This window comes from Neodiprion virginianus, chromosome 5, assembly GCF_021901495.1.
Source record: "Neodiprion virginianus isolate iyNeoVirg1 chromosome 5, iyNeoVirg1.1, whole genome shotgun sequence".
Classification (NCBI taxonomy): domain Eukaryota; kingdom Metazoa; phylum Arthropoda; class Insecta; order Hymenoptera; family Diprionidae; genus Neodiprion; species Neodiprion virginianus.
The window spans coordinates 19,227,475-19,251,192 of NC_060881.1; the positions used below are offsets into that span (position 1 = coordinate 19,227,475).

The 23,718-nt window shown below is 41.0% G+C and overlaps 1 protein-coding gene across 2 annotated transcripts in view; it reads right to left on the reverse strand.

Moving 5' to 3' along the window:
- LOC124304588 (zinc finger protein ush) overlaps positions 1–23,718 on the reverse strand; it is a 124,063-nt gene that overhangs the window by 40,760 nt on the left and 59,585 nt on the right. The window contains exon 3 of one of the 2 annotated variants that reach the window (XM_046763005.1): positions 19,286–19,402. The exons of the other annotated variant lie outside the window; for it this stretch is intronic. Within the exon in view, the coding sequence (XP_046618961.1) occupies positions 19,286–19,402 (117 nt within the window). The remainder of the gene's footprint in view (positions 1–19,285; positions 19,403–23,718) is intronic. 2 annotated transcript variants of the gene reach the window in all.

Here is a 23,718-nt window from a genome sequence, read left to right on the forward strand (position 1 = left end):
GAAATGAACTCACAGATAACGCAACGGCTGTCAATGAAACTGTACAACGAAGAATCGTACGATTTTTCATCAAAATTCCGTATATTTAGCCGAGTTTCGTTCATGAGAAGAATTCTTATTCACTTTTCCTTTGATTACAAAATAATTTTAATATTGAGACTATTACATTGAAATATCGAACTTCTGTATTGTATTTCAATTGATCAAGTTTCTTATTTTACTATTAGATTGAACTAGAGGTGTCAGTTGACATGTCGGAGAAAATAAAAATGTTTCCAATGTAGGGCAAAGAAAACAAAAAAAATTAAAGTTTAAGCTGTTTTGAAATAAAAATTTCAGACGTGTTTCTGACTGCGATTGAATTTTCTTGGATCCTTGTCCAATATTTTGAATGCTTGACGTGCACTTTATCATGAGTTGTAGTATATTACAAAACGTAACCGCAAAGTCTAAATATGTACATTATACATATACACGGTACCTGTGTAGGTACCTACTAAACAAAGATTGAATTAAGTTGAATTGGTTTTTATTACTTATTGGTCGTTTACATTTGTGATGCTTATGTGCGCAGTGTCAGATAACAGGCTACCGTGTGTTTAATAATTTGTCTTCTCTTACGTATTTGTTAGATTGCTTTTTGGTTGGTCACTGATCTCTTTAGCCTAACTTATTCTAGGAGGTGGAGGTTTTTGGGACGTGTGTATGTGTACGTCCGGGGGGGGGGTTACATATGTACAGTGTACATTGGTACATCGGTTAAATGATACAAGACGTACCTTCGTAATTTTGTATCTTAATATATAGGTATATACATTGTCCATGTATATGTATATATATAAAAATACAACTATAAATATTTTATATACGTATATACGTGTAGATACGTATTGTATCACTTATACCATACCAGACTCCGTCGGCTGTCCCCCGGTCAAAATAAATCACGAAAGTATGACGTTCGAGCACCATCGTATAACCGAGAGCCCGATTAACACGTTGTTTGTACAGCGCTCGTAGTAATAACAGGTTGGCGTTATAGGGCCCACTTATATCTGTGGGAGGGCATCACATCGCCCAGCGCAGTACAGCGCAGGGCGTTCGTCTTGCGTCGAACCCGGGAAGGTGAGGATCCCCCAGCGCTACAAGCGCGCCCCTAACTCCCCCTGAAATCTGTCTCTCTCTACCGGTTTGCGTGTCCATCTAAAGAAGAAGAGAGAAACAGAGAAAGAGACGAATGCGGTCCCATCAGCCTCACGACGAGGAGAAGAGAAGGGCGAGTCTCAGCTGGGAACGATGTGCTCAAGAAAAAGAGATTCAATGTTGAGATGATCTCGGCCCGATAAAGAGAGCAAACCCAAACGCAATCAGGCATCGTCATTTACACGCTGCTTCAGATGTCTTGTTTGAAGAGATTAAGCTTTCGTTCACGGTCCAATTTTGCAGAAATTTGCGATCCAAATGAAGCATGATTAACGAATGCGAACTTCTCCCACCGTTCAAGTTCTAACTAACGCCGAGACGAATCTAACGAGCGTTCGCAGGCTTACTTTGGACAAGTCGTTCACGAGATATCGTGATTTTAATTCTAAGACCTGTGCGCGTTGCGATAAGCCTCCGATTTGCACAGTTGACCACGTGACTTACGCTGTGCCAGTTTTGTAGTTCAAAACGGCGATATCTCGCGAACGGCTGGTCCAAAACGAGCTTACGCGGGCTCGTTGGATTCGTCTCGACACGTGTGACGACATAATCGACGAACGCAGACGATGCGACGCGTCAGAAACAAAGTCAGCACGAGAGTATGGTAACAAAAATCGTTCATCGCGCGCTGAACTTGATGCATCACTTCGGGGACCACCTCCGCGGAACACCTTGTGATCACAGGTAACGTACACCTTCCCTGTACCTACCGAACGATCTGTGAACAGCCTGGGGCGGGCCGGAGCGATACGATGAGCAATGCGAAGGCGGACGAGTTTCGCGGCGTGCAAAGGTGGTAGGAACACATGTATGGTCGTGACTATAGGTACATAAAATACTATGATGCGTGAGCCGGACTTGGTTTCGGCAGGTATAAATCGGGTTTGCCGCCACAAATCCTGCATCCTCGCCCTGCCGTAGCGGCGAAATTATTATAACAACGTCCCGAGACGAGCTTTCTCTCTCTCTCTCTTACTCACTTTTTCTCCAGCGTTATATCCGTGATTTGTTTACTCAGATTGCTCTCGATGCGAGTTATACTATACGGCGTGGTGCGGCGGTTTTACCCCGCCCACAAACGGGGCGCGGGAGCGAACTTTGACCCCCCGGCTAATTGTTGTTGGCTCTAGATCCCAGATATCTCTCTGGATACTTCGCTTAACCCCCCGAGCTGCAAGCGACCGGGAAGGGTGGAAGCAGCCGCTCCATCTGACCGGCTATATAACCGGAACGCCCGCTAGCCCAACAAATTAATATAGGTAATCGTTATTTATTGATAGCGATTTAACGGTGCCCAGTTCGTATATAATACGCACGTACTTATATCACATGTACATACGTTATACGTAGTATACATAGCATATAAGCGAACCTCGTTATAAAAAAAAGTCAGCCAGAAATCGTTTCATTTTTACCAAAATACTTTATGTTAACAAGGGTTATTTAACACTATAATGTATTCACGCTATGTAAAGTTTGGTGTTCGTAAAAAAAAATGTAACACTGAAGTCGAAAAAATTCAAAGCATTTCTAACATTAAGCATGTAGAATCTGTCGATACGTAATTATTTTTTCGTCTTGTTTAACGCAAATTTATCGAATGCTCATTCTTTGTCAGAATGATTAAAACTAATGAAAATGTAAAGAATGTATGTAAAGAACGAAAACATGACATGTTTTCGAATAATCATGAACTTGTAGTGATCTGCAATTGTTACAATTTATCGCTGAGTATATTTACTTAAATGGATAACATGTTTTCTTGCTATGCAGAATATAATATCACCAAGGTTGAACCAGCGTTTGATCTCTCGACAATATCCAATTATACATTATTAACAATCTGCTATTGATTGTACCTACGTATTTATGTGCATGTATGTGTATACAATATTTCTCTATACCGTTTCAATCCCACCAACTTCGCAGCAAGTATAAGCATGACGCCTAAAAAAATAAACAATACACCAAATATTTTAACTATGTAAAAATTGTACAACAATTGTGAAAACATTCTCCAATTTATTTCAATATTTTTCTTCTTCGAATCGTTTATTTAAATATCGCGTCAAGCTGATGAATAATTCTAAGATAACTCGGCCAGCAATCGTGAGCTGTGTGTCATTATAAATTTATAAAGGTCAGATAAGTCTGATTTTTTTTTTAAACGACATAATCATTTTTTTTTCTATAATTGAATGCCCAACAATAAGAAGAAGAGCTTGTATCTACTACTATTAATATTCCTCAATTTTTTCATGTAACGTGCTGCTTCGTGGAAAAATCACTCGTTACACTAGTATCTTTGAGTGACTGACAATGGTTCAGATTTCGAGAATCTGAAATATTATGAGAAGTATAATATTTTTATGAGACCAATTGTACAGAACTATGCTGCGTTTAAAATTTTCTCAAATTTTCAAAGAAAGTAAATAATCTTTCCAAGTTTCGTTAATTTCTTTTTTTTTTCTTATGAAGCATTGAAAGTAGATATTTTCACGACTATCAAGAATATTTTATCCCACGACCAGAATTATTCCGAATAAGAAAGATACGGACACAGCGCATCTCGAAAGAAGGAATCAACAATTAAACGAATTTTTTTTTTCTTACTTCACGAACAGAACCATCGTTTTCACCAGAGATCCTTCACTCGACCGACGGACTCGAAGTTTCGATCCCAAAAATAGCGGTGTCACAGAGTTCGGTTAACCGTTGATGAAACATGAAATAGGCTAGGCTAGTTTGCAAGGATGCGGGACGATGCGGATGGAAGAAAGGAAGGAAGAAGCTAGGAAGGAGAAGCAGTCGTCGGGTAAAAACATGAGAAAGTTCTCTCATGAGAAGATAGCAGATCTTATCGGAGACAAATGTTTGGCGTTCTTCCATTGCGCCGAGCGGTTCCTTATCAGCGCTTTTTCCTGTCACACTCCCGACTTGTTTGCTCTGTATATATATATATACGTGTGTATACATACATATCCACAAAAAAAGATTTTTTCCTTCTTACGTTTTTTTGCCATTTTTATCCAGTCACGCACAAACACACTAAGGATGATCTAGTCAAGGTCTCCATTACCAAAGTAGAAAAAAAATTCACTTTGGAAAAATATAAGAGCATCGATAGGAGATGATGATATATGACTGTTTTTCTTTCTTTCGCACAACATATAGAGTTTAGTAGTCACAAGATCGAGCTAATTTCTTGCAGCGGAGAGCGATTATTTTCATAGTCGATGTACTTTGATATAGAAATGGTGAAATCTGATTAATGGACTTCCCGCTAGATTATCGCGCAGCATCAAAATACCCGATATTCATCCGGCAGACTCGTTAATCATCGCCTAAAGCGAGAGATAATCATCGATCTATATCTGGTAGAGATCTGTATCGCCGTCTAAATAAATTCACGAATCATGATTCGACTGCAGATATATTGTATTCTGATTGTGAATCTAGGGCAATGTTCCTTAACATCGTTCATGCACATGTACACGTATAGATCTACACGGACTTTCAAATCGGCGTATTGAAATGTTGTAGTTTGTGTAAGTAGTGAAAAAAAAAAGTTTTCTTGGAACAATATAAAGATATGGACGAAACCTCTGCAAGTCAGGCTTGTATATAACGCAACGATGCGATTGAGACAAAAGTCATTAAACAACTTGGAGCTTACGTTGTGTAAGTTATGTATAGGTTCTCGAAAATTTTTCTCAATTAGAATGCGAAGATTCTATAACATGAACTAACGAGAATTAGGGAACTAGTACAAAATCTATTTTTATTGTCGATTGCTGGAAAAAATCGACACAATGTTATAATACGGTCGTAATAAAAGAAAGTGCAAGCCGAAGAAAGTCCGGCATAATCTTTACGAAGGGCACGAAAAGTCGTTTGCAAGATTGCGAATTGATATATCGTCGATGTCTTAGAAGATTACAGAAAACAACCAGATTAAACACTACCACGATGATGATACAAGGACGAAGAAGTAAGATAGGATAGAAAAAGGAGCAGATAATAAGAAATAAACAGAACAAGAGGACGGAATTTCAGTGTCCTAAATCGATGATCTTTCTTTTCTACGACAATCAGGTGATCTGGCTAGAATTCTAACGAGCCACCGATAAGAGTGAAAAAAAAAACACCTTACAATTCTGTTTCAAGAAGGTATATCTAAGAACATATTACTCACTCATAGACGAAGGTATGGAGGCCAAGGCCCTAAGGCTGGCTCGTCTCTGCCGCCATAGCAGTACACTCATGTTCCCAGCGTTTTGTGCAGGTGATTCGAAATCAGAGTATCTATCACAAAGACCGTTCACTCACTGGAAAGAACACCAACCACCAAACCAAAGCTCGGGATCGAATCCCGAATGGACAAGAGAACACCCAAACTTTGGCTAATCACTGGAGTGACACCAGAGTGCCTATGATTGTAAAACGTGTCTTGTACTCATGGTACAAACATCTTCATTTTCTCTTTCTACACTTTGTGGCTATCTCCGATAAAGAATGTGCAGGTTATGTGAAACCACAGTTTGTAACACGATTCACTTACCGAAGTGTCGAAAGAACAAAGTAACCAATAGAACCAGCTACTTGGTCAAATCGAGAACGGACAATGAAAAGCCGAACTTGTCTAATCACTGGAGTGATACCAGAGTGTCGATGATTGTGCATCGCGGCTTGCACTCATGGTACAAACGTCCCCTTCTGCCTTTTGGCAATCTCCAACAAGGAACGTGATCGCAATCGGGGTTACCGATGGAAATTGAGACGTAATTGTTATCTGGACACGCGAGAAGAACAACAGTACGATGTTAAGATCGGTCTGCCTCATTCCGGACGACACGGCGAGAGAGGAAATGCTCGGCGCGACTGTGAGCTAGGCAAGGCAAAGCCGGGCCTCGCCACTGAGGATCAGGAGGAAACTGATATCAGTACCGCAAGAGTAGGCGCACGCACATTTAAGCTGGCTCTCACTACACGAGCCTACCTGTTATCACTGCCACCTCTACTCGTCATCGACACACCGTGTACATGTGAGCAGGCATGCAGCTGTTGTGTTGGCGACTGGCTTGCCGGCAACTCTCTTTCTCTGCTCGACCAGATTATGATACATGCACTGCCGGGGGAGACTTCACGGTATCGGACAAACCGTACGATTAGGATTATTCTCTATTATCAGTGTTATTTATTCCTTTCTTTCCTCCTTCTTCCTCACTATCACTCTCTCGCTCTTTCCTGGTATCGATTCCCATGTTGTACTCTCTATGTAAGCATAGTTGCTTCGCAACGATATCGGGGAACCGAGAGAAATTTCTAGTTGTCGTTACCATACAGTCCTCATAACTCTGTTTTAGTTTTTTTTTATTTTTTTTTTTTTATCCAGAACCGAAAAGTATATCAGTTCTGGGTACGATATGAAAATACGTTTTGTAGTTGTAACCAGAAAATACAGCGACCGTTACTTTTCTTTTTGATCATGGCTTAGGAGACAATATTTTTCGTAACCGGTGAAATAGTTTTATGTTAAGTCTCTATTTGACTGATAAATGTAATTGATTCAACAAACATATTCAATGTTGGAACAGCAGCAACATGTAATACTGACAACTACAATCATACTGAATAGTTACTTTCTAATCATAGGTAATTCCAATAATATTTAAACAATTATTTTACACTCCATAAAGGGAAACAAGAAATAAGTAAACCGAGATGAGGATGGAACGGTATCTTGGTATATTCATGTAAGGCAAAATCACAAGACCGAGAAAATTTTCAGCAAAACAGAGGATAAGACTTCGCTAAAACCATGAATATTATCTGTCTCTATATTTGTTGAAGACACATTCATAGACGAATTCACTGAAGAGTTTGCGCTTGTGGCAATTCGAATGGAAAAGGATGAGACGAACGCAGATCGGCAAAGAGGAGAGAAGAACAGAGCGGGAAGTAGCCACATGGCCCATGCAACAGACGGTTGAGATCGTTTCGCGGGTTCGTTCCTAATTGATCAGTGACGACAGATAATATAACCCGAGAGTTTAGTTGCCGGAGGAGGAAGAGAGAAGCAAAGTGCCAAAGGGGGGTTCTCGATTTTGTGTAGCTCGCGGCGTGAATAGCCAGAACGATCAAATTATGTTTATCTCGTTAGTGAAATTTCTTAGAATGTATACACATATGCATCATACGAATATGTGAATAAGAATATCGCAGAAATTTCAATAAAGGTAGATAAATTGAGAACATCACTCTATGTATAGTATACAAATGTATTGTATACGTCTAACTACAACAGAAAAAAAATAACAACCGTCAGACGAAAAAAAAAAAAAAAATAAGCAAACGTAGAGATTTGTAATATGAAGGATTTGGTGAAAAATTTTTGAAAAAATTTATCAATGTTTTTTCGAAGACATTGAAAAAAAGTTTTCAATATTTTTTATCCTTAGCAACAAATGCACATTCGACAAAACGCTGGAACAACGGTCTCTTTATTTTGGCCAAAGACGATGTCCTTTTTTTTTTTGCTACAATCAATGTTTCTGACTGCGTGCCTTTTCTTTGTCAGTGCTGCTCAATAATAACATCATAAAATCTGTACCATAACTCTATTCCCTAAATAAACTCAGCGATAATAAAAGACGGACCTCCTTGGAATTGGTCAAGGGATAATAAGAAGAATTAGGAAAAAGACAGAAAATGGCGAATTTCTATATAGAGTAAATTCCTAACAGCGAGAAATTTTCGGATGTATCGAACAGGTTAGCAGTAGCAGGCCAATCTTTGTTTCTCAATTGTTTTTGGTCCAATTATCGGTACTATGAGAATCACTGCATGAACTAGTCGTCGCCTGACCAATCACGATGTATCTATAACCTCAAAATATGTTCAGAGGATGCAGTGTTTCTCATAAAACTTCAAATCCGTCCGAAATTCGCGCATGCGCAGTACACCCAACGATATTTCATATAAATTCGTCCTTATATTCATAAAAAAAGAAGCCAAAAGAAGAATAGGGATATAAAGAATATTGCAGCGATTTAGCGACGCAAGTTTGTAGGTTATGTATGTCAGAGAGGATAAGGGGAAACAGAACATGTAACATAGTGCATATTGGCACGACGTGGAGGAGAGCGAGAGAGGGAAAGGCAGCACGTCATAATCTTCGGAAGCGTCTAGACGCTGCGGACATTCCTGCAGGAGTTCGTTCGTTCGTTCGTTCCCCCGGGAGCAGCGGAAGAGGGAACTGCAGACCGGGTATAAACACGGGTTAGATGGCGAAACAGTGCCGGTACTGTTGACTCGCTCCTCTCGCCCCCGCCTCGCTCTTCTCACACTCATCTTCTCTCCTCTCGCCTCCTCCTCCTCCTCCTTGGGCTCCGCCCGCCACTAGGGATCTTGACGAAGAAGATAACGCGGCGCCAAACCGCTCTCGAGGACCCCATTGCTGCCACATTGGAATGCCCAATGCCTATCAGTAACCACTGTCCTCGGCCACGACCTAAAGGAAAAGGTCGTGTGCGACGATCGTCCGAGAAGAGGGTGATGAATATATTTGTAAGTGTGTTCACTAGATCCTGGACGAAGAAAAATTGAGTACTGGAATGCATCTAACGATTTGATTTATACCGTTTGATTGGGAGCTCAAGTTTCTCCTTATTCAGAGCCTTCACGATGAATGAATCCATGGAATATTAATTCAATATTTATAGCCGTATGTTAACCGTTTCGTAGTTTTGGATAGCTTAACAAGTTTCGTCTACTCTTCGAGATCTTATTACCAGAGTTTTCGGTTGAAATATCAGGTACATTTGCTGGAAACGACTGAATTGTTAGTTGTATATGAACCTACCAAGAATTTAGTCATAAAAAATAGATTCGGGTATGAAGAAACTTTTCACTTCAGCCAAAGCAAGGAAGGAACTTAAATTTCCTCTATACGAAAGATAGATTTGAGATTTCAAGAACAACTCCATTGATGCAATCAACATTAATTCGCAACAGATAAATTATTTACATTGTAGACTCGTATAAAACTAAAATTTAATTGCTTCTAGTACTCCATTTCTGCAGGGTAAAATGAAATAAACACATACATTTTCTTTAAAATGCTGCAACCAGTCTTTTTTCCCGTTTCATCAAGGTGGAAAAACGTGATGCTTTTTAGTTACTTTTACTGACGCAATACTAAAATTTATACAATCATATTTTTTTTTCGCAAAGGCGAAGTTACATTTGGTCAGATATCGCCTATTTTCCGCAGTTGTTACACAATATGTAATTTTTCTTCCAAAGCATACGGAATTACAATTGCAACAATTCAGATCATTATATTAGCAACTGATTTAAATTGTTCAAAAAACCTGAGCAACTAAATCTAGGCGTGTAATGCAGTCCGTTTTGCATGGTAATCTATTAATTCGGTGTAGTTGCGCGCTTTTCCCAGCGGCCTGATAACATTCACGGTAGTATTCTTCAGTAAGAGAGTGAACGAGCAACGCAATCACTGGAGATACCAATGAAAAGAACTAAATATTTCCAAAATCTTTATTAAGAGGTTTGAGAATATAAACGAAAAAAAAAAAACAGTATACGACTGTGCCAAGTTTACTGTTGGGTCAGCAGAATATTAATTTTCTGCAAAAGTACAACAAAAGGCACATCAAAATTGAAAGTGATGCAATTCAGTAGCAACAAAAGACCACTGAATTACTGTACTGTTTTTTTTTGTTTCTGATTGTGCTCATTTGGTCTTGTTAGCCTTAATAGACCTAAGTTAACAACTTAAGAAAACCCTGTTTTACAATTTTAAAATGACTTCGAAGAAGTTGAATTGAGAAAAAATCATTAATATATCTTGGTTTAATCACGGTTGACTGAATTTCATAAAATCCATATGTTGTGAAATAATGTTACTCTCTTAAAAATACAACATTACCTTAGTGTTACAAAGAACCCCATAATAATCTTATGGGAATCGGGTTTCAATGATATTGTCTGGATTTTTTATATGTTGTAGATCTTGACATACTGAAAAAAAATCTCCGTGAGCACGATCATCCGCTATGAATTGTTTGGGCGCTATAAAAATGTTCATCCTATATCCGTAATCCCTTGGTGCAAGATACACTAAGAAAACAATAATTATTTCTAATAAATAAAACTTGGGCACGTAACCGGACATGGCCACTTGAAGTCTATGAACTCATCCCCGCTTCCAACCCAATGATCTTACCTATAGATGACGTTACCTGGTGGAACCTGATGCAAATAGGTGTTTTTGGTTCTCCGATGAGAAAATGGAGATTAGAGAGCGCCGATAACCAAAAATGCATATCTATATCTATTTGCACCAGGTCAATCTAGTCTTATTGGTATCCCCTGTTTCATCGACATCACCATTAAAAAGCATGTAAGGTCAACCGTTGAAAATTTCGTAGTGAAAATTTATACCGAAAGTTTTTTGGCTTATTTCGATGAATACCCAAAATTTCCACAGGCTTAGATAACTTAAACTTCACTACCTCAGAACCCTACAGCTGGGTACGTGTCCAGGATATATGTACGAAAGAATTAAAAATGAAGCAAAAGAGCAACCAAATATTGCCGAAGAAGCGCTTAGTTTTGACAAACGACTGCACTATACAGAATCGCAACTAGTTAATGAGGAATAATGTGTGGTACGAAAAGTGCGCCGCGGATCCCGGCTCTGTGTATTAATCCTTCGGTCGTCTCGCGTCGTCAAAAACCAAAGCGAATACACGAGTAGAACAAACGACGCGACTGCCACGTGGGGTGGTCGCTGGGCTCAGGGTTCAGGGTGTGGGGGTTCCGACCACCGGGTGCACAGATTACACAAATGAGAAATGACCATCGGGCTATCAGGAGTTTCTCCTGCGGGCACCGCGGTCTGGCGTTACTTACGCCGTTCGCCACGCGTTGCTGCAGGCTGCAAGGGTCGAGGAGTCACCCTGTGACTATTCTACCTAGGTCTAGGTGTTGGGTACCAATGAGAGAACCTAGATACTTCACGATTGGCTCGTGAAGATGATAGGGCTGGAGGAGAGACTAAGGGAACAAAAAATGGAGAGCTGATCTGGTGATCAAGATTTTGAATCGAGGAATAATCACGGGATCATCCTCAAAATCGTGATGGAAGATAAGTTTTTTAACAGGGTGGAGGTGGAAATATAGAAAGATTTGAAAATGAAAGGGTCGCAGTATCGAATTTAAAAGAGATGTGGAAATCTATGCATTTTATACAGAATTTTAAAAGATGATGCTCATTTTGGTTTTCTATATTTCGAGCTTCCTATATTTCCATTCTTCTGTATTTCAGATTAGTAAATTATGAAATTCCGTGAAACAGATTTTTGGGCCTTCAAAAATTCGACATTGTGACCCAACTGATTGTAGTCAATTTCTATATTTTTATTCCACCGGAAACACAATCGCTGTATTATTGTTCGAAAATCACAAGGGAAAACTAGTTTTTCACCTGTCTTTACGGTGTCGGGCAGATATTCCTATCTCTAATAAGATTTTGTTGGTTAAAAATTGATTCTCTGTACGAAGAATGAACACTCCAGTTCACGGGAAGTTTTTGAAGTGTTCGATGCAGTATCATCAAAATTTTTTCAAAAAGAATGAAACAAAGTACGAGATTTTTAAATGAGTCATATTTTGATTCTTTCTTCACAAACTTTTTCGTTATCTGAAGAGAAAGTGAACCCCTTCACGTTTTTCATTTTTCGTAGTTGAATTGGAAATGACTCTGACAAGAAAATTGTAAGGCTGCTGTTGTTTGAAAGATTTGAAATAAGACGATAACAATGATTAACTCAAAATTGTAGGACAACTGAGATATTTTAGTGAACTATATAATTTGCTCCATTTTCTTCAACTAGAGTGAAGGTAAAAAATTAAATAATATTTAAAAAAGTAGACAATCGAAAATAGAAATGTCAATGAGTAGAATCATCAGAGAAATCGTAGAAATACGGAAAAATATTAAAGTTTGTCCGATTCTATATAATAGCTTTCGAAATTTTTACCTTTCTACGTTTTGATTTTTCTACTTTTCCCAACTTTCTATAATTCAAAATTCTACGAATCTGATTTCCACATCTTTGCAAATTCAATATTTTGTGCTATTGCTTTTCATATCGTATATTTGAAAATTCCAAATTTCAGAAACAATGATTACAATGAACTTCTATATCCTTGAACTTGTAAAAGAAAATAACCGACCTCCGAATTAAAAGTCACGAATTTCAAAAATTACCATCCAAACATATAAATCACATTTTATCCGCGAATAAAAGCGTGGAAAAATATTCTTCGACGATTTTGATATCCTCCGTCATAATTTTTGTTTTATCCATTTTTCGGTGTTTTTTCGTTTCATTATCAACGGCAGATCTGGTTGGCTCTTCAGTCAGTCAGTCGCAGTGGTCGAGAGGCTAGAAACGAGGGGAAAGCGAGGGGCTGGCGTTGGTCCCGGCTCGGAACGGACTTTGACAAATCGGGGAGCGAACAGTGATAACTCAGATCCTGAGTTTGCCCGCCCTCGGCCTTCGGCGTGATAACTCGGTTGGGCCGCGGAGTTTTTTTGTCATATCGCAGATTTGTCCGCGTCGACATCGCCACGTGGAACGTCCGAATGGATTTATTAAGTGAGCCGAGCGGAGCTGAGCGAACCGACTTTTGGCCCTTCTCTCTTTCCTCCTCCTCTTTCTGTCTCTCTCCATCTTCCGCTCTGGCCTTGGCATTTGCGAATAAATGGATCCTCTGTCTGCTGCGGCCCAGCAACGGTTATACAGGATAAGGACGAGGGGTACGCGAGGGGCGCGAGTGTTTCCTCGCGATAAGATACAGACTATCGAGAGAGAGAGAGAGAGAGAGAGAGAGAGGGCTCCAAAGGGCACCTGGCCGCCAGGGGATGCAAACCGGCTCATCCGTCCCCACAAATGGACTCAACGAAACGCGACGTTCGTTTTTCAAATTGGGACCAAAATTCGTACCTGCAAGATTGTCTTCAATGGTCAATGAAGAAAATTTTGCTCAAGCACCTGGACATTCGTAAGGATGATAATCAGTAGTGCACAAGGCTTCAGTCAGTCCATTAAACATTTCGGAATTTTCTTGATTACAGATCGCTTGGACTATTCTAAATAGTTTCAGATTTTGTACATTTTAGGCGAAAATTGAATTTGTGTCAATAAAGTTAAAGCACTTGAGATTTATGTAAGTTTTGAAAATAAAATCGAATTCTCTTTCAGTCCAGTATTGACTTTGGAATCCTAGATAAGGTATTTTAAATTGTATAAAACTTCATGTCTAACGGTCTTTTCATATCGTGTGAATTTCAATTTTAATGAAATGAAACCCTTCACAGTAAGAATTGCACAATCTCCTGAGATCATTTTAAATCGGTAGAATTTCAAAAAAATATTTTGCAGTCACGTCTTTTGAAAGTCACTGAAACCTTTGGTAACATTTTTTTAAAAACTGTTTCAACTCGTTGAAGCATCTCTGAATCTATTTAATCCCACGAAGCCTCAGAGATCTGTTGGAATTGTCTTATATCTGGAATTGTTTGGTTTTTTTTTTGAAGTTCACCGAAGCTTCTTAAAATTTTTTAAACGCCGCAAAATTATTCACAATTTTCTAAATTTATTAGAAACTATTAAAACGTGTGATAAAATTTCTTCGAAATGTTCTGAATTCTCAGAAAATCTTTCGGAATCAAAATATTCTGAAACCTTGTCAATTATTAAACAATTATTGAAGTATCTGAATTCAGTATGACATGTTGTGAAAAATTTTTCAACTGTTGAGATAATGATGAACCATAATATTGAACTCCACGTAATCCCGAAATAACGAAATGAAAGCTCGGTAAACAAAAATTGATCACTGGCATGACCCTCGAAAGCGCGAAGCACTTAACTCCGGAAGGTCGGTGAGAGGTTAGGTACATACAAGGGCCGGAAATGTGCCACTTGTTGGTAAAACCCTGGGAGAACTTGATCGCTCCTTTGTCCATGGCTCCGATTGTCCTAAGACGGGCTGCACGTGCGGAAGAAGAAGGGCAGGAAAGGCACTTTGGCGGGTTCCCCCGTCACCTGAGAAACATGCGGACCAGTTGAAAGCCGGGCAATAAAGAATTGCGCCGAGGTAAGGAGCAGCAGGCGGGAGCCTCGAGGAGCAACATCCGCTTCCGAGTCGCACGTGCGACGCCGGAACATCAAGACGCCGTGTCGTCTTTCCTCGATACCGTCGTAAAGGCGATCCTCAGTCAGTTCAGGGCAGGATGATAAGTTGCACCTGGATTTTCGGGTCTCGTGTCATTTTGCTATTCATACTCCACACCGGATTGTATCGATCCGATTTTTCGCTATTAAGGAGATTGGTGAGGCAAAACTCGATGCTTCTGTTTCAGGATTGATGGGTACCACGGGCACAACCAAAATTAATAAAAAGAGAAGTTTTCTGAACTGTTTCTAAAAATCTCAAACAATGTTATTTGCACTTTTGGAATTGTAGTGGACAACAATGAAACAACATCTCATTGTCAGTATGTTGTCTAAACTTTTTAAACTAATTTTGTGAGAAAAAATAGAATACGTTTACCGCGCAAATCTAATTGTCACTAACAACGGTTGTACCATATATTTGTGCAAACCTATTTTTATTCACCGCGAAGGTGAGTATTTGTAAAAATTTTACGCCATTACCGGAGACTTGTGTAGCGATCAAAATAAAATCGAAAACATTAGCACCGGATCACAAACACCAGATTTCAATCACTTTCGGACGTTCTAATTATTCGCTTCGCAAGTTGCTGATATAGTAGTTCGTGTTATTCAAATTTTTTTAGATTATTTTCTATTACCTACTAGGGATAGCGTTCCATTTGTTGCATTTTCATTGGAGCGAATAACATTGCTGGAGATTTTTTGAACGATTTTTTCTCTTGTTCTTGACTTTTGATTCAAACGTGCTCATTCGTCCTTAATTTCTTTACGAGATAGTCGCACATTGAGTATTCATTAAATTATTATATTCGCAAGCTATAAAGTTTTCCTTGAGAATACAAGAACAAAAAATATAGAAAGTATAAACAAAATCTTGATATGCCTCACTTTCTTCAGAAGATTATTTTCTACAATCACACTGCAACATTTTTTCCCATCATGTTGGTATCGTCGGAATTTTAATTCTAAAACATTGCACCGATATTGTCTATGATCAACAAATAGGAATATTGAATTAGCTACTGAAAAGAATATCTATTTCAGTGAGATACTAGACAATAGTCTTCTAAAAGAAATGAACGATTAATAATAATAACTGATGAAAATTATAAAGTCGTCGTAGAATGAAATCGAACAAATCCGCTATATTTTTGATTATGTCAATGCGATTTGAAATGAAACATCGATATATCTAAACTGTGGTTCAGCATTTTGGCTTGTTTAATACTATACGCAATTTGACAAAGGAATCATCGCACCTTACGAACACATCAATTCTATGAATTCTCAATATGCGTCAATCTCGTAATAAAATTAATAAAGAGTATCGATTATTACCACACCCATCTCCTTAATCGAATCTTAGCTCGTTCGCTCGTCATTCCAATTCACAGCTGCGCTATCTACCCTCGGCCAAACGGGCTGGACTAGAGACTCCGAGTCCCGTAAGTCGTTTAGTCACTCAGAAAACCTGCGAGGAAGTGATGTCGAGGTAAAGAATGTATAAGAGGGAAATAGACAGCTGACGAGAATTCATCCACCAACTGTAATCCCTCCAACTTTTGGCAAAAAAACTTCGAAGGTGCAGAATGGATTACCGATATTTCCAAACCATCTCAAGATACTCTTCAATTACTTCCTCACTCATTTCAAAAGCTTCTGAAAATTGTCACGAAGCTACGACAGGGGAGGAAATTATTATAAAATCCCGCAGAAGAGCGGAGAAGATTGTCAATTCGTTGGGTTCTCTCTCCATTTTCTGTTTTTCAACACAATTGTCGTCGCAGCTGAGAACCAAAATAGAATGGATTGCCAATGTCAGCAACCTGATTTCAGATGCTCTTCGATCACTTTATCACTCGCTTTAAAAGTTTCTGAAAATTGTTGCGAAGGTATGATAGTGTAGAAGTAACGGAATAAGAATTTCTCTCTTAATTTTCTGCTTCCGAAGACAGTTTCGTTGTAACTGAAAACGAGAGAACGAGAACAGAACCTCGGTTCTACGGTCAGTGATGAGTTGATTGTAGCACAAATCTGACCAAACCTGTCAATACTAGCTGGAAGACGGACAATGTATAATTGATTCTGGTTGGACGACAGAGTGCGAGTAAAAAGTTTTGGTAATCAGGACATGTGCCAGACTGGTGTAAACGGCTCGCAGCGAATTGGCAGGGGGTATTGGCTTCGAGTGGTTGACAAAGCGGCGAGTCCAGCTGTATCCGCGTTATCCCTGGAGTTGGAAGGAAGGTGGGCAAAGTGGGTGGGTGGAAGAGGAATGGATCGGTAATTTATTTAATCCAGCAGCAGGCTCTCCACCCAGATTGCTAATGAGATTTCGAATGTCAAAACTCGAGAGAGCCTCTCTCTGTCCATCTTTACTACAGCCTGAATATAACGGATCCCACGATTAGATCATCTCCGAGATAGGGACGGCTGAACGACGTGCAGGTAGGCAAAGAGACGAGATGCCCATGGCTCTTCTGGTATTCCGGGCTGGACTCTCCGCTCCGATGCTGGGCGAGTGAGAGAGGAGAGGAGAGGAGAGGAGAGGAGAGGAGAGGAGGAGAGAGGTATATGCCTGAGATAAAGAGGGCCGAAGAGCAGAGATTAGCGCTAATGCACCATCGCGCGATGCGGCGGAGTTGCGAGGGCGAGCAGTCGGTTCGTCGTATCTCTCATATTTCAACCCTCCCTGCACCTCCTTCATCCTCCGTCTTTCTCTCTTCCTCTCTCTTGCTCTCCGCCTCTCGTTTCTACTCCTCTTCCCCCTTTCCCACCTCCACCGTGACGTTTGAGATACGCGATCATTCCCTCCTAGAAACTCACCCGCTATTTTTAGATCCATGTGTTTCTTTCTTTCCATACCTTAAAATGTTACGCTCTAACGCTGGGAATCACAAGTCTTATTGATATATTGAAAAAGTTTGCTTGATTCCATGACCACACGTCAAGCCTCATTGCAACATGGTTTAGTTGGTGTCAATAAATTTACTTAGATCAGGGAATTATTATAGGCTGATTCAATCGGAAACTCTTCAAAAGTCTTTTTTTTTCAAACTGATTCGATTTCTTCCGATAAAGCAACTGTGTATTTGGTTCATAAATGTTAGATTGAATCTATCACAAATTGATGGACCGAAATAAGAAACGTGGTTCTTGATCGAAAAAAAAATAAAATTAAACCAATATAGCAAACGAAACTATTTTCTATTTTACAAACCATCAAATCAATCACTTCATATTTATGTAAATTTATTCCAATGTGGTCGAATCCAATCGAAAATCTCATTTTATTGTTCGAACAATTTTTTCTCACGCAGTACACGTGATACACGTGAGGTTTGACTCTTTCTTTTCTCACCTAACCAACTAATCATATCGTAGTATTTATCCGCGTAGGAAGATAATTGACGGATGAAAATGTATAACAAAGTCCAAAATGAGCATATTTGGGAACAGGTTGCTTTCTTTTTTCACACTGCGAGTCAAGAGTTTAACGGTCTCTTCATTACCCTGAAATACAACACTATCCAAGAACAACTAACGAATGCGTAGGGTTGGCGTACCAGTTTCGGTCACTTTAGCACAAGTTGTGGTCATCGTTCGATTCCATTGTGGTTAGATTCGTAATAGGTGTAATCAAAGGTTATATCCACAAATGGTACAAATACGCTTTCATCCAGAATCAAGAGTTATTAACTTTTGCTAATCCTTACTGAAAGAGAGTTTTTAGGATCTTATTGAATAAATGAATGGATTCAAATTTACGTCGATGAATAATAGCATGCCACCAAGTGGCCTCAAATGGCACAGTGACCACGACTCGTGCATCCGATCCTACGCACGAAGAAGAGATGTTACGTTAGGGAAGCAATCGCAGTGCCAGGAATGAATTCGCATGGAATTCTGATTCCCACCGAGGTGTGAAAATATCCATGTACACACACAAACACTTGTAGAAGGGGTTGTGAGAATCTGAAATCGAGAGAAATTCATCGAAAAGCGGTAAATTAAATCACCGCCTCTTATCTCCATACAGCAGCGATCTTTCGCACACAGAGAGAGAGGGAAAGAGAGAGAGAGAGAGAGAGAAAGAGTGATAGAGGAGAGAACCAGAGCTCCACAAGTTGGGATGGCCGCCGGTGTCGGGTGTATAGGTGTGTACAATACATCATTACACCACCCGTAGTAGTGGTTTGACAGATCTTCATAAAAGCACACACAACTGTGCGGCGGCGATAAGGGAATCGGCCCGGGGCATCTCTCCCCCTTCCTTCTCCCTGGTTCCTACCGCCTCATCCCCCGACCAACCCTCAACCACCTCGCCCGCCCCGCCCCGGCTGCTCCCGAGGGCACTCAGTCAGTGCGCCCGCTATCATTTTTCCACACGAGTGGGCGGCGGGTCGCACGGCCGCCGCCGCCACCGCCGCCGCTGTCGCTGCACCAAGATTATACCTTGGGTGGTTCGTTGCCGCCACATCCTCCCCGGTTCCGAGGTGCCGGGCACACCCTGACGTCGACAAACCGCGGATAGACTGGTGATCAATTATTGCCTCCAATCATGCCCCAACCCCCCTTCATTTTTGCGACGTGTAAAGGGCGTCGAATTCAGCCGTTTATAAGTTCGAAGCGAGACCAAGTTCGCCATTATCGTCACTACACGCATCCCTGACTCGAGCTAAACTTGAATATCCACACGTCGATGAAAGCGGAAAACGCACCGACAATTTGGAAGAGAAGTCGAGCACGTGTACCGATAAAACTGAACGATGATCGCTATTGTGCGAGGGTAGGTTATACACCCTTTTTACCTTGAGCGTTCCGAATATCTGTCCTGCTACTTGTTACTCGGTGTCTTCTCGGAGATTCGATAGAACGTGAAGGGTGTCGACTAGGCACGTAACATGTAGTACGGTGAAGTGACTTACCTGAAACATAAAAGAACAGACCACTTCTTTATCACACATTTCACGTCACAAGAAGAGGACAGCTTGTCTCGTTGCAAAGGGACGCGGATAAAAGTGGCGAAGGAGAGTCACGGCAAAGGTGAAGAGATAGCCTCGCGTTAATAGGAATCAGCGTGATGATCGCGTGCTGAGCAGCAGCGGAGGTCTAATAGTCTTGTACGGAAGAAGAAATAGAGGCGTGATGATAAATCGCACTACTTTGCAATTCCGCGTCGAGGAAAGGGAGTGGCGAGGAGCGAACGAGCGAGCAAGAGAGGGAGGGTCCCGAGCGTAAGGTAACTCGTGTTGCCTTTAACCTATCCTGAAAACCGGGGAGTAGTAGTCGTCCTTCGTATTCTAGGCACGCTTCGCATCGGAAATTAGCACCACGTCATCCGCCCGGATAGTCCTGACGTCATGAATAAATATGGAAGTGTCACTTCACTCATTGCCTTTCCCCGTTCCACGCTCCTCGGTCCTCATACCCCCTTCACACTCTGATGCTCAGGCCAGAGTCTCTCAAACTCTGAAACCTCTTCCCGATCGTGTTCCTAGTTTTGAACAGCATTTAGCGTCGAGCAACGTTTGATAAGTTACTTTGGCACGCTGTGAAATAGGGTGGTTTTAAATTTTACCAAAATTGCCCGATGCTAACCACTACAGAATAATTTTTGTAGTCAATTCGGTTGTTCAACATCAGAGCGTGTTGGGTAGAGAACCAAAATACAATCTGAAAAAGTTTACACCATACTTTTCTAAAATTTTACGATTTAAAGCAATTTCTAAAGTCATTAAACGATTTAATTAGTGTCAACATGATGTCAAACGATTCGAGCATCATTATGCTAGTTATATTGCTAAGGTTAAACGCAATTTCAAAGAACTTCACATGGCTTTAAACGATTTGAACCAAATAATATTGAGTAACTTCAAGTGGTCAAATGTGATTGACATTCGATAAACAAAACGAATTTGGAATAAGTTTAGATGTGATGCAATGGGGATAGCTCATTGAGAAATTAAATAAAATCAAACCGAAGCGAGTCGAAATGATGAGAATACGTTCTGCAATAGATCAGAAGCATTGTCATTGTCTACGGTCGTGGTTGTGGTTGTTCAATCGGCGTTGGCGGTGGAATGGTATACAGTAGCGGCTAGGTGGTTAGCTACATACCAACCTACCTTCAAGCCAGAAAGACAAAGGAGCAACGCGCCCCAGCGCGAGCATGGCGTATCTACATCCCCATTCAGTTCTCTCTTTCCACTGCTTAGCAGTGTAGAGCTCGTTGCGATTACTGATACATCCACTTCTCGAGCCTTTTCATTTCGTTACTTCTCCACGTACTGCGCGGAGATTACAATAAGCGCACCACCGCCGCTGCAGCAGCAGCAGCAGCAGTTGAGACGGAAAACCCACACCCCCAACCCTCAACGATCGCGGGATGGAAATGCGACTCAGACACTACAGCGAATGGCAAGCATTAAGGGCGAACACCAGATTTGTAACTAAAGTAAAGTATGACCGTTCGCGTTTCGATGCGTGACGCCCATGAGGCGCGATTTATTCCCGATAAAAGTCTGCGCGTCGCAACAACAGAGCTGCAGGTACACCTGGGGACAATGAATCTGAGACGGCTAATTTTTTACACTAGACAGTTATGTTGGCAGAACAGAGAAACCTACAGCGCCACAGTCGGCCGAGCGTCTCAATAAACGTAACATAACCCATGACCGTCGAATCTAACCTTAGAATACGGGGATAATGACTTGTTGGATCGACACGTATTCTAAGGTTAGATTCGACGGTCATGGGTTATGTTACGTTTATTGAGATTGAGTTTGTTTCGCGCTCGGCCGACTGTGGCGCTGTAGGTTTCTCTGTGCTGCCAACATAACTGTCTAGTGTAAAAAATTAGCCGTCTCAGATTCATTGTCCCCAAGTATACATCGACACTGAGTTGAATGTGTCTGGACTCTAGGCAGCAAGGAATACGACAGAGCGCGAGAGATCGACGCCGGTAAGCTCGTCATGAAACGGAACGAAGTGGCGGAGCAGTGAGAAGGTCTAGAAAAAAAATGTCTCTAGCTCCTTCGAGAGTTATGATTTTCACCGAGTTCACTCTCTCGAGATCGCTGAAGTCACTCGCGTTGAAATATCAGCTTCCCTGCAAGTCGCCGATCTGGTACCGATCTCCAGGAGAAAGTTTCTCGGCAAATCACGATCCCGTATCGCGTTGCCAATCGATGAATCGACCAGCATGTACGTATATAAACACGTCGAGAATACCATGGCTATTATACTATCCCTCTTAGCTTCATAGACATCCTGAACTTACTTATTCAATAAGGATCGCTCGTAACTTTCCAGAGATAGAATTTGTCCATCAATGTTTTGTAAGAGAAACAAGGACTGGCAATAATGGCGTTGATCAGAGTATGATACTTTGGGGTGTGAATTTTGACGGTCTTAAGATATCTCAAGAGAAAAATATCATCATGGTCATATGTAACTAGATATGTAATATATTTCAGGGTGTTTATTTCCGAGTCTAGTGAAACTTGATACAGAGGGTTTCAAAACACGGATGAAAAAGTTTTTTGGTGCTGGATATGCGTGAAAACAGTTTTTCGGTGAAACCGGTTCAGTTTCAGCTGCACAGGTGGTTAACGTCTTAAAGTGAAAAATGTGTTTTATTTCCTTTAGATAACGTAGCGTGTATAATGTTTCGTCAAGAGATCGTAGACGAGCATCTGAAAATATCCCGTGTCTATCTTATCTCCTGTGAGTTTCAAGGTTGTGATCAGATACGCCTTAAGATCAACCTGAATAACCGCGAAGCGACGTCGAGGAGGAAAAAAGTTCGTCCGAACAATCCCCTGGAGTGGATATACTCGAAATGGTTGGCTGAGAGATGGATATGGCAAAGTATTATCTCGAGAAAAGCGAGTGGAGATTCGTGACGGTTTTATACTCGCTCATTCCGCGAGTTGATCAGCCGTGGTGAAGAAGAGACTGGAACAAGTCCCTCGGGGGATGATGATGATGATGATGGCAGCGGAGAAGTTGTCAAAGCGAACTTTTGCGGGGAGAAACTTTTATAAAGATGACAAATTGGCCCATGGTTTTCCCTCCTTATTTTTAGTCTCAAAGCTGATTAATTTCAGCGCGCACACCGAACGGCGAGTCTGCAGCACCGTCGGTTGGTCTCCGTGTCGTAGTTGAACGCCCGATAAGTGGCTAAGTGCTCAAGCGACGGGGACTAAGACTGCACGCCACACACGACTGACTGCCCGTTACTTATGTATGGAAATGTATCAGTCACGCGAGAGATGGAATTATCGAGAGGGCCTGATCCTCGCATGCAGGCGGGCAGATACAACTGACGGCGTCTCGAATTCGGATTCTGTTTTTTGGGAGCTGGGTGGAGACAAAGAGCGGCGGATGGAGGGTCGGGCACGACAGATAACCAGATGCTACCACCGCAGCAAGTAAGTGTAACCAGCAAGCGGAGAGTTGTTGGTGCCGTTTCCCGTTCGATACAATGCCGGCATCAACTACGTGCGAATATAAACCGTCGTCCTTTCTGCATGAGAGAGGGAGAGAGGGAGGGAGAGAGATAGATAGGAGAGGGAAAGATAGAGGGGGAGGGATTCGAAGCCTCGGGTGTACTGGCGCGGCAGAGTTGGCGTAGAAATCCATTATGAGCGAGATTCATTAGGGGCGATAATAATTAAATGAACGCCTGGTTATGTACCTTAACCAACCGAGCTCAGCTCTCGAGTCCCGCCGCGAATCGTGGGGTTGCTGAATATACTTTTGGAAAGAGTATTTCGTCGTAGTCGACACATAAGGCTATTGGTAAAAGGCGATGATTAGTTTGGCGGGAAAATTCTACTTGGGTTAGAAATTCTTATTAAGAAACTGTACGATGGACAAATAGATCGTATAGAACATTAATGTGTTTCAAACATCATAACGACAAACTTGACCGTTTTTTCCTAAATATTGTACTGCGATTTTTATCAATTGTGTGTGTGTTGAGGTTGCCATTGGCATAGATTCCTAATGAGGTTGAAATGACACTATTCCGAAAGGTCATAGAATTCTCTCAAATGCAGCAGTCGCAATTAAGCAAAGCATTATACTAACAGTTTGCAAATGCAACTCTATCAAAGTTTGTTTTTTTCAATACATCTCATTGTTTATGCTTCAACGTCAGGTCAAACTTCGCAATGATTTCGCAATTCAGAGACCCATTATCTAGATCGTAAACTATTGGATCCAAGTTAAGCAGGTT